Below are 12271 nucleotides of genomic sequence, written 5' to 3'. Positions count from 1 at the left end.
TTGGCTCACTGCAACCTCCGCCTCGCGGGTTCAAGCAATTCTTCTGCCTCAGCCTCCCTAGTAGCTGCGATTACAGGTGCCCACCACACCCAGCTAATTTTTGTATTTTTAGTAGAGACGGGGTTTCACCATGTTGGCCAGGCTGGTTTCAAGCTCCTGACTTCAGGTGATCCACCTGCCTTGGCCTCCCAAAGTGCTAGATTACAGGCATGAGCCACTGCACCCGGCTGCTCACTAGCTTGTTTCTACAAGTGAGGTTAAATTACTATTTCAGTGATATCTATCAGAAGAAACTGTGACAACAGCACCACTAGGTATGACTTGCCTCAAGAGAGACGGTGTGTTTTCTGCAACGTGTGAGTTTTGCCTAGACCCAAGTAATGACAAGGGACTGAAAGATAATGGCTAACATATAGTAAATACTTAGTTGTCAAACACTGTTCTAAGGGCTTTGCAGGTGTGAGGTCATTTAAGCCTTGGAGCAGTCCTCTGAGTAGATCCTATGACAGAAGAAGAAACTGGAAACAAAGTAATTTACTCTAGTTGTATCTAGTGGCTGAATACTGATAGGGCCACTATCAAATGCAGGCAGTCTGATTACAGAGTTAAAAAAAAAAAATGACTAAATTATTGGCCTTGGTATTTTGCTACTTTCTTAAACATCTCTGAAACTTAGGATTTTCAACTCTTAGAAATATCAAATGTAGGCTGGGCACAGGGCTTATGCTTGTAATACCAGCACTTTGGGAGGACGAGGAGGGAGGATCACCTGAGATCAGGAGTTTGAGACCAGCCTGGCCAACATGGTGAAACCCCGTCTCTACTAAAAAATACAAAAATTAGCTGGGTGTGGTGGAGTGGGCCAGTAATCCCAGCTAATCGGGAAGCTGAGGCAGGAGAATCGCTTGAACCCTGGAGGCAGAGGTTGCAGTAAGCTCAGATTGTGCCAGTGTACTCCAGCCTGAGCAACAGAGCTAGACTTTGTCTCAAAAAAAAAAAAAAAAAAAAGGAAAGAAAAAAAAAAAAAGGCAGGGGGGCTGGTGGTGCAGGTTCGGAACATTTCCAGGTTGACAGCTGCTCTGGCTCAGAACCTTGTAATTATCCATTAGTAGAGCCATCTGGATTACTGCAATAGTTCTCTAATAGGCCTTCTTTCTTTTCCTTGTCCCTCGAAATCTATAATATAGTCTCCCATCAGAGTGTACCTTTTCAAAGTGAGTCAGGTCATATCACTTGTCTGCTCCAATCCCTCCAGTGGGTTTTTAGTGATGCCTTTCTTGTACCACCCTATTAAAAACCTCCATCCCTGCTCCTGCCCTTGTTATCCTTTATCTGCTTTATTATCTCCATAGCACTTATCACCTACGTATCATAACACATATTTGACTTGTTTTTTATCTGCTCCCATTGGAAGGCAGGCATCTTTGTTCCCTGCTGTTATCTCAGATTCTACAATGGTGCTTGGCACATAGAAAACACTCAGTATCAGCAGCGTAAGAGAGGGAAAAATGAAAAAGGAAAAGCACTCAATATATTTTTTTGAATAAATGAATTAGTGTGTTTGTTATGGCAATTTATGATAATCAAGGGGTTGGGTACTCATCACTGCTAACAGTTAATTGAGCATTGTCTCAATTAATTGAGTTAATGTCTAAGCTTTCTGCATGTTTCATTTAATACCCACAACCACCTGTGATGTAGTTCCTTATTTTTTCCATTTTACCGAGTAGAAAACTGAGGACTAGAAGCCGATTCCCACAGCACGTTTCAGTTGAGTTGGATTTTGTTTCCCTGGGCCTGCCTCTTCATAAAGGTACTGGACTAAGAATACTCTTGACCAGCCCGTAAGAACTTGGCACTCGTCTCAGTAATCTGAGATAGTAGGGTTTGGCGTCCATAGCAACCATGGCGACAGGACGCGCTCAAGCGAGAAGCAAAAAGCGAGAACAGGTACAAGGCCAAACCTTCTACATTCACAGACACCTACCAAATCCCGAGCATGGAACACCAAATTAGAACGCTGACTAGTGCCTGGTAATGTAGAATATACCCAAGTTAAAACGGTAACAGAGTGACACAGCAGCCACTGAAGATGCTCCACTTAAGGCACCGACAGGCGTCACGTGACGGGTGGGGAACGCCCACCGCCCGGGCCTAGCGCAGCTTCCTCCGCCCACCACGGAAGTGGGGCGGGGATACTAACGCGGCGGACCCGGGTGGCCGGAAGTGGCTGTTGGAGGCTTTAAGGTAGCTTTAAATTCGTGCTGTCCTGGGAGTTCTCCCCTTTCGCCTGGAGTCGAGCTTTGCGGCGCCGGATGGCTCTGGACGTGAAGTCTCGAGCAAAGCGTTATGAGAAGCTGGACTTCCTTGGAGAGGGACAGGTGAGGCTCTCTGGAGGGACGGAGAAGGCCCCGAGCGGACAGCCTCGCGCCGCCTCCACCTTTGCCGATTTTCCCGTGGAGGCCAGAGGTCTGGCTTGGCTGCTCATTCTCTTTGGGGGAAACCTCCCAGACGCACTTGCTGCCCCTTCTTTACATCCTGGGGGTGAATCCCTGAGCGGCCTCTCCTTGCTGAAGAGTAGCCTGGAGCTGGACGAAGACTGACCCGCCACGTTTCCAGCCGCCGCGAGTCCGCTAAGGAACTCTGGGCTCTCTGCTTCGCGAAATGTAAAAATGCAAAAAGGCAAACACAGAAACTCCCATAAACTTACGTTATTCCTATTTTTTTTCTAGTTTGCCACGGTTTACAAGGCCAGAGATAAGAATACCAACCAAATTGTCGCCATTAAGAAAGTGAGTTACCTTTTTGTGTCGTGTTTCTTCAAGTCTCCTTGAAGATGTCTGTATTATGAATTGACTGATAGCCATTTTATTAGTCTTGACCATACTCTGATAATGAGTTACTCATGTCATGTTCAGAGACAAAATAATTAGTACTTTGTGTTCCCAAACGGAACTCTAGGGTTGAACCCGTTTTAATTTCTGTTGAAATGAAGAAGCTGTATGTTATTTTCACTGCATAAACTCATATGTTGGGGGTAAGTATGCCATCTTTTCGGTCTTCAGAACTATTTGATACCGTGATCTTTCCAGGTCACTGTTTCTGCCACATCTGCATCCACTCAGTGTGTCGTATCTGTATTTTCTGTGTACAGATTTACCATGGAAGATTTTCGCTAGCATTAACAACATTGATGTGAAGTCTAAAATGAGTTCAGTAGCTTCTTATATTCATTCAAAAGACTTGGGTCGGCCAGCCGCGGTGGCTCACGCCTGAAATCCCAGCACTTTGGAAGGCCGAGGTGGGCGGATCACTTGAGGTCAAGAGATGGAGACCATCCTGGCCAACATGGTGAAACCCTGTCTCCACTAAAAATACCAAAATTAGCTGGGCGTGGTGGCGCGCGCCTGTAGTCCCAGCTACTCGGGAGGCTGAGGCAGGAGAATCGCTTGAAGCTGGGAGGTGGAGGTTGCATTGTGCCGAGATGGCGCCACTGTGCTCCAGCCTCGTGAGGGAGCGAGACTCCATCTTAAAAAATTAAAAAAAAAAAAAAAAAAAAAAAGACAGACTTGGGTCATAATTACGTAACTCACGTTCACCTACATTGTTTCATTTAACCTTCAAAACAATCTGTAAAGTGGTTAAAAGTAATCCTATTTTATACTTGAGGTACCTGAGGCTGAGAGATTAGGTGATTTGTCAAGATCACACAGCTAGTAATTGCCGAAGCTAGGATTTAAATCCAGGTGTCCTGATGTTGCTTTTGTTACCGTTGCTACTTTGAATCTGCTTCTCCTCCTTCAAAAACCCTAACTCCTTGGAAGTCATTCATATTTAACATTAATTCCCCCCTTTTTTGGTCATCTTCCAGCCTCCAGGCACTCTCTTGCATTCATTTAAAACCTGACTGACTCTTCTTCTCAATTATTCTTGCCATTATTACTGTTGTTGTTGTTATTTTTGAGACGGAGTTTCGCTCTTGTCGCCCAGGCTGGAGTGCAACGGTGCGATCTCAGCTCACTGCAACCTCTGCCTCCCGGGTTCAAGCGCTTCTCCTGTCTCAGCCTCTCGAGTAGCTGGGACTACAGGCACCTGCCACTATGCCCGGCTAATTTTTATATTTTTAGTAGAGACAGGGTTTCGCCATGTCGGCCAGGCTGATCTCTAACTCCTGACCTCAGTTGATCCACCCACCTCGGCCTCCCAAAGTGCTGGGATTACAGGTGTGAGCCACCGTGCCTGGCCATTTTTTTTTTTTCCACTTTTTTACTTTTGTCATGTCCTACTTTATGTTTTATGATCTACCACTACAGCCTCTCCCTTGTGAAACCCTTAATTCAGAAGAATCTTTCCTCCTCTTTCTTTTGTGGGGGCGGGGGGAGGGCTCTCTCTGTCTCCCAGGTGGAAGTGTTGGAGTTCAGTGGCACAGCCATACCTCACTGCAGCCACGAACTCGTAGACTAAAGTAACCCTCCCACCCCAGCCTTCAAGGTAGCTGGAACTAAGGACACATGTCACCAAGCCTGGCTTAGTCATCTTTTTAATTCTGTCTCTGGTTCACTATATCATAGCCACACTGACTTTTCTGTCCCTGTACAAATTAAATTCATTCCAGTCCCAGAATCACAGGGTCATTGCATTTGGTCTGGCTTCTTGGTTGGTATATTTTCCCTCTAGAACATGGCATGGCTGATTCCTTATCCAGGTTTCACTCAAATGTCTCCTCCATAGAGGCCTTCTTTGTTCATTCCAGCTAAAACAGATATGCCTCCCTCCTTCCCTATGCTTTGCTATAGTTCTGTCATCGATGTGGCATTTGTCGAAATTTGAAATCCTCCTATCTATGAGTTTATTGTCTGTTTAATTCCATTCACACTGTACCTAGGGCTATGGCTAGTGCATTTGTAGACACTGTTAAAAATGTATTGGCCTTTCGGCTGGGCACGGTGGCTCATGTTTGTAATACCAGCACTTTGGGAGCTCAAGGCATGCAGACCACCTGAGGTCAGGAGTTCGAGACCAGCCTGGTCAACATGGTGAAACCCCTGTCTCTACTAAAATACAAAAATTAGCCAGGCATGGTACCCCTGTTAGTCTCCTGGCCTCAAGTGATTGTCCTGCCTAGGCCTCCCTAATTGCTGAGATTACACCTGTGAGTCACTATACCTGGCCTATTTCTTGAGGTGTTTCTTTCCCCCAGTTTTAGACGTTGTATATACTTTCTACTATGAACATTGAGGATTTGGTGTTGTAGACCTTATTCCAACACTCATAATTTCTACTCCCATTCATTTGCTAGCATGTGTTTAATTTTATAAAAAGGGAAGGAATCATTAAATAAGCTACTCTGTACTCATTCACCTGTTGTGTCTTGGACTTTAGAAATACTGATTATCTCACCCTTTTAAAAAGAGTATGTGGAATTTGTTTCCTAATTTATTTAACCAATCCCCTATTGATGGCCTTTGGGGTTATATCTCGTTTTTCAGTGTGTGTCTCAAATCTGTGTATCTCAAAACAATATGTAGTATTGCATACTTTTTTTTCCCTTTTTCTTTTTTATTTTTGAGACAGCAACTTGCTGTGTGTTTCTCTGGCTGGAGTGTAGTGGCACAATCATAATTCACTGAAGCCTTGACCTCCTGGTCTCAAGCATTCTGTCTGCCTCAGCTTCCCAACCAGCTAGGAGTACAGGTGCATGCCACCATGCCCCACTAAATTTTTCCTTTTTTTGTAAAGACAGGGTCTCACTAAGCTGACTAGGCTGGTCTTCAACTCCTGGGCTCAAGTGATCCTTCCACCTTAGTCTCCCAGAGTGCTGAGATTACAGGTGTGAGCCACTGTACTCAGCCAGTATTGCATACTGTAAGCTATATATGTATATTTGGTATATTCTTCTGCACCTTGTTATTTATTTTTATTTTTATTTATTTAGTTTTTGAGATGGGGTCCTGCTCTGTCACACAGGCTGGAATGCAGTAGCGTGATGTTGGCTCACTGCAACCTCCACCTCCCAGGCTCAAGCAGATCTCCTGCCACAGCCTCTCAACTGCTGACCTCAGGTGATCCGCCCACCTTGGCCTCCCAAAGTTCTGGGATTACAGGCGTGAGCCACCACACCCAGCCTGCAACTTGTTATTCTGAGTCAACATTATTTCCGAAATCTTCTATATCGTATGATACATGTAGACCAATTGATTCATGCTCATTGAGTATTAGTTTCCATTATATGTCTACACTGAAATTTTCTATCCAAACTCCCGTTGATAAACATTTAGGCTGCTTTTTAATGTTTTCCTCTAATACATTCCTTCTCTGGGTAGTCGTCTGTGAGTCATCTTGTATGCAGGTTTGAGTTTCTCTAGAGAATGTATCTGTAATTGAAACAAATTATGAATTGTTGCTTCAGAGTATCACAACCATCATCTTCACCAGATATGGTCAAATTGTTCTCCAGAATGATTGGACCAGTTCACTGTCCCACCACATTCTCAACATCATTTGCATTGTCAGACTTTAAAACATTTGTCAATTACATAGATTGAAAATGATATGTACTTATGTTCCAATTAACATTTTTCTGATTACTGGTAAAGTTCATCATCTTTTCTTACACTTACTGGCGTGTTAGATTTTCTCCTGTTTTTCTGTTGGATTACTTACTTTTTTTTGTCCTATTGATTTATTGGACTTATTCTTATTCATACTTTTTGGTTTTTTTTTTAATAAAGACAAGGTTTCACTTTGTTATCCAGGCTTTTGTCAAACTCCTGGCCTTAACCAATCCTCCAGCATCAGCCTCCCGAAGAACTGGGATTACAGGTGTGAGCCACAGCAAGCAGCCAGAATTCTTTATATATCATCTCCCAGTCTTTGGCAAGACTTTTAGTTTATTTATGGTATCTTTGAGGTACTGAAAGTTAAAATTTTAATATGATTGAATTTGTTAATTTTTTTCAAACCTTCAAAGGCTTCCTTTTTATGTGCTTTCCTGTTTCTGGATTACAGAGAATTTTCCTGTATTTTCTTCTAAAATTTTTAAAATATTGATTTTAATACTTAGATCTTTATTTCACCAACAAGTTTTTTATTTGTTGTATGATATGAGGATCCAGTATTTTTTCTCTTTTTTTTTTTTTCAGTAGAGACAGGGTCTTTCTGTGTTGGCCAGGCTGGTCTTGAATTCCTGCCCTCAAGCCATCCTCCTGCCTCAGCCTCCCAAAGTGCTTGGATTACAGGCATGAGCCACTGTGCCTGGCTAAGATTGAGTATTTTTTCTCCAGTTGTCCCAGTACTATTAATAGTCTGTCATTTTCCCAATGAGTTGTAATGCCAAATTCCCCATACCCTTGCCATACCAAGTTCCAGTGTCGGAACTTGGGTCCAATTTCTGGGCACACTATTCTGTTCCAGTGGTGGGTTTATTTTTTGTTTTGCTTTGTTTTTCCCATTGCTGCTGAAATACTACAGTGTCTTTAATAAGTCTGGAAATCTGTTAACTCCCATACACCTTGTTTTTCTTCTTCAGAATTGTTTTGGCTACTCTATGAGACAATTGGGAAATCTGAATCAGGAAAATTTGAATAGGAACTAGATATTAGATGCTACTGTAGCATTATTGTTAATTTTGTTAGATGTCAAAATGGCATAGTTATGTAAGAATGTCTGTATTTTAGAGATGCTTACCTAAGTATATTGGAGTGAAATGACATGAAGTCTGGGGTTTTAAAATACTTTAGCCAACAAAAAGGAGAGGTTGGATGAATGAAGTAAGTGTGGCAAAATATTGGTCACTGTTGAATCTGGGCAATGGAGTAGAGGGTTTTATGAAATTACTCTATTTTTTATTATGTGTGGAAAATGTAAGAATTTTAAAATCAACTGTTCTTAGCTCCTTCCTTTTCTTTCTTTTTTTTTGTTTGTTTGAGATGGAGTCGCCCTCTGTTGCCAGGCTGGAGTGCAATGGTGCAATCTTGGCTCTCTGCAACCTCTGCCTCCCAGGTTCAAGCAATTCTCCTGCCTTAGCCTTCCAAGTAGCTGGGATTACAGACACGTGCCACCATGCCTAGCTAATTTTTTGTATTTTTAGTAGAGACAGAGTTTCACCATGTTGGCCAGGATGGTGTGTATCTCCTGACCCCAAGTGATCTGCCCGCCTTGGCCTCCCAGAGTGCTTGGATTATAGATGTGAGCCACAGTGCCTGGCCTCTTTTTTATTTTTGAGTAGTACTCCTTGTGTGCATGTACCACATTTTCTTTATTCATTCTTTTGTTTGACAGACACATAGATTGCCTCTAAATCTTGGCTATTGTGAATAGTGCTGCAATAAACATGGGAGTTAAGATATCTCTTGGACATACGGAATCCGTTGGCATATATACATAGTAATGGAATTGCTGGATCATATGATAGCTCTATTTTTAGTTTTTTGAGGAACATCTAAACTGTCCTCCGTAGCAGTTACACTAATTTACATTCCCACCAACAGTGTACCTGGGGTTCCCTTTTCTCCACATCCTCACCAGGATTCATCCTTATCTTTTGGATAAAAGCCATTTAAACTTAGGTGAGATGATCTCTCATTGTAGGTTTTGTTGTTTTTGTTTTTGAGACAGTCTCACTCTGTCACCCAGACTGGAGTTCAGTGGCACAATCTCGGCTTACTGCAACCTCCGCCTTCCGGGTTCAAGCAATTCTCCTGCCTCAGCCTCCTGAGTAGCTGCGGTTACAGGTGCACACCACACCACCACACCCAGCTAATTTTTGTGTTTTTAGTGGAGACGTGGTTTCACCATGTTGGCCAGGCTGATCTCGAACTCCTGACCACGTGATCCCCCCGCCTCAGCCTCCCAAAGTGCCAGGATTACAGACATGAGCCAGCGGCCCCAGCCCTCATTGTAGTTTTCATTTGCGTTTTTCTGATGCTCAGTGATGTTGACCACCTTTTCATATGCTGTTTGCCATCTGTATGTCTTCTTTTGAGAAATATCTATTCAGATCTTTTGCCCATTTTTAAATTGGATTATCAGATTTTTTTCATATAGAGTTGTTTGAGCTCCTTATATATTCTGGATATTAATCCCTTATCAGATGGATAGTTTGCAAATATTTTCTGTCATTCTGTGGGTTTTCTCTTTACTGTGTTGTTTCCTTTTTTCTGCAGAAGCATCTTAACTTGATGTGATCCCATTTGTCCACTTTTGCATTGGTTGCCTGTGCTTGTGGGGTATTACTCAAGAACTCTGTCCAGTTCAATGTCCTGGAGAGGCTTTCCAGTGTTTTCTTTTAGTAATTTCATAGTTTGAAGTCTTCAATTTAAGTCTTTAATCCATTTTGATTTGATTTTTGTATATGATTATTGATACGGGTCTAGTTTCATTCTTCTGCATATGGATATCCAGTTTTCCCAGCACCACTTATTTATTTTGTTTGCAGCAAAGAAAGAGTTTAATTGTCACAGGGCCAACCAAGTGAGGAAGATAGTAGATAATTCTCAAATCTGCCTCCCTGAGAATTCGGAGGCGAGGGTTTTTCAAGGGTAGTTTGGTAGGCAGTGGGCTAGGGAATGGGGAATGCTGATTGGTTGGGTCTTGGATAAAATCATAGGGAGTTGCCCTGTCTTCTTGCGCTGACTCAGTTCCTGAGTAGGGGTCACAGAACCGGTTGAGTCAGTTTCTTCATACGGGCTCCTGGTCCAAGTGGCACCAATTGGTCCATCAAAATGCAAAGTCTGAAAGATACCCCAACTACCAGTTTTATGTTTTACAGTAGTGATGTTATCTATAGGAGCAATTGTGGAGGTTACAAAATTCTTGTTACCTTTGGCTACATAACTCCTAAACAGTAATTTTAACCTCGTGTAATTTTACAAAGATGCTTTTAGTCTCTGAGCAAGGAGTGGGTTAATTTTGGGAAAGGACTGTTATCATCTTTGTTTCACAGTTAAACTCTACCCTGAATTTCTCCCATAGTTAGCATTGCCAACACTCAGGAATGAGCAAAAAGCTTGTGAGGTTAAAAGCAAAGATAGGGCCAGGCGCAGTGGCTCACGTCTGTAATCCCAGCACTTTGGGAGGCTGAGGCAGGTGGATCACCTGAGGTCGGGAGTTCCAGACCAGCTTGACCAACATGGAGAAACCCCATCTCTACTAAAAATACAAAATTAGCCTGGCGTGGTGGCGCATGCCTGTAATTCCAGCTACTCGGGAGGCTGAGGCAGGAGAATTGCTTGAACCCAGGAGGCGGAGGTTGCGGTAAGCTGAGCTTGCACCTTTGCACTCCAGCCTGGGCAACAAGAGCAAAAACTCTGTCTCAAAAAAAAAAAAAAGCAAAGATGGAGTCACCTATGTCAGGTTTTGCTCACTGTTGTAATTTTTGCAAAGGTGGTTTCAAAAATATGCCTCTTTGGCATGTTGATTATTGTGAGCTGGTTGTCCTGAGAAACTGCAGATACAGGAGTAGGTCTGAAAAGCTGCCCTTTTTTAAGGGAATTGTACGTTTATAAAGAAGTATCTCTTTGACAGGGCATCTCCTCTGCACCAGGAAGAGAAGAAAGACTAAATCTCTAGAGACTATTAATGCAGAAGGCATCAACTTAAATCTGTACAGCAAACCTAACCTCTGCTTAAGGCACAGCACCATTTATTGAAGAAAATGTCTTTGCCTCATTGTATGTTGTTGGCACCATTGTTGAAAATGAGTTTGCTGTAGATGTATGGATTTTTTTCTGGGTTCTCTATTCTATTCCACTGGTCTGTGTGTGTGTTTTTATGCCAATATCATGCTGTTTTGGTTATTATAGCTTTGTTGTATGAAGTCGGGTAATGCGATTCCTCCCTTTTGTTCTTTTTGCTTAGGATAACTTTGGCTATTCTGGGTCTTTGTCGTTCTACACAAATTTTAGGATTGTTTTTCCTATTTCCATGAGGAATGTCATTGGTATATTGATAGACATTACATTGAATCTGTAGATTGCTTTAGGTTATATGGGCATTTTAACAATATCGATTCTTCCAATCCATGAATATGAATTATCTCTCCATTTTTTTGGTGTGTTGTCTTCAGTGTCTTTCACCAATGATGGTTTTTTTGTTTTGTTTTGTTTTGTTTTCCCGCGACAGAGTCTCACACTGTTGCCTAGGCTATAGTGCAATGGTGTGATCTCAGCTCACTGCAACCTCCGCCCCCCAGGTTCACGCCATTCTCCTGCTTCAGCCTCCTGAGTAGATGGGATTACAGGCACCCTCCACCACACCCAGCTAATTTTTTGTATTTTTAGTAGAGACAGGGTTTCACTATGTTGGCCAGACTAGTCTCAAACTCCTGACCTCATGATCCACCCGCTTTGGCCTCCCAAAGTGCTGGGATTACAGGTGAGAGCCACCGCACCTGGCCAATAGTTTTTATTTTAGAGAACTTTCACTTAATTTGGTTAATTCCTAGATATTTAATTTTATTTGTAGCTGTTGTGAAAGGGATTACTTTCTTGATTTCTTTTTCAGATTGTTCACTGTGGGCATATAGCAGGGTTATCGATTTTTGTGTGTTGATTTTTGTATGCTGCAACTTTTGTGAATTATCAGTTCCAGTCATTTTTTGGTGGAGTCTTTAGGTTTTCCCAAATATAAGATCATATCGTCTGCAAACAAGAAGAATTTGACTTCTTCCTTTCCAATTTGAATGCCCATTATTTCTTTCTCTTGTCTGCTTGCTCTAGCTAGGACTTCCAGTGCTATATTGAATAACAGTGGTGAAAGTGGGCATCCTTGGTGTGCTTCAGCTCTTAAAGGAAATCAGTTTTCCCCCATTCAGTATACTGGCTGTGGGTCTGTAGTATACGGCTTTTATTATGTTGAGGTATGTTCTTTCTATACCCAGTTTTTTAAGAGTTTTTATCATGAAGTGATGTTGGATTTTATCAAATGCTTTTTCAGCATCAATTGAAATGATTATATAGTTTCTGTCCTTCATTTGTTGATATGATATATCACTTTGATTGATTAGCATATGTTGAGCCATCCTTGCATCCCCAGGATAAATCCCACTTGGTCATGATGAATGATGTTTTTATGTATTGTTGAATTCAGTTTGCTAGTATTTTTTTGAGGATTTTTACATCAATGTACATCAGGGATATTGGCCTGTAGTTTTCTTATTTTGATGTGTCTTTGTCTGATTTTGGTATCAGGGTAATACTGGCCCCATAGAATGAGTTTGGAAGTATTTACTTCTTTTCTGCTTTTTGGAATAGTTTGAGTAGTATTGGTATTA

The 12271-nt window shown here is 42.1% G+C and overlaps 1 protein-coding gene across 1 annotated transcript in view; it reads left to right on the top strand.

The window, feature by feature from the left end:
• The first annotated feature begins 2134 nt into the window (after positions 1-2134).
• The window catches only part of CDK7 (cyclin-dependent kinase 7), a 46443-nt gene continuing 36306 nt past the window's right edge, over positions 2135-12271 (top strand). Inside the window, exons 1-2 of the mRNA XM_011985272.1 lie at positions 2135-2381; positions 2733-2792. Coding sequence (XP_011840662.1) covers positions 2316-2381; positions 2733-2792 — 126 coding nt within the window. The 5' untranslated portion in view covers positions 2135-2315. The remainder of the gene's footprint in view (positions 2382-2732; positions 2793-12271) is intronic.

The sequence above is a fragment of the Mandrillus leucophaeus genome, unplaced genomic scaffold, assembly GCF_000951045.1.
Source record: "Mandrillus leucophaeus isolate KB7577 unplaced genomic scaffold, Mleu.le_1.0 Scaffold281, whole genome shotgun sequence".
Taxonomy (NCBI): domain Eukaryota; kingdom Metazoa; phylum Chordata; class Mammalia; order Primates; family Cercopithecidae; genus Mandrillus; species Mandrillus leucophaeus.
This window is presented reverse-complemented; position numbering and strand designations above follow the sequence as displayed.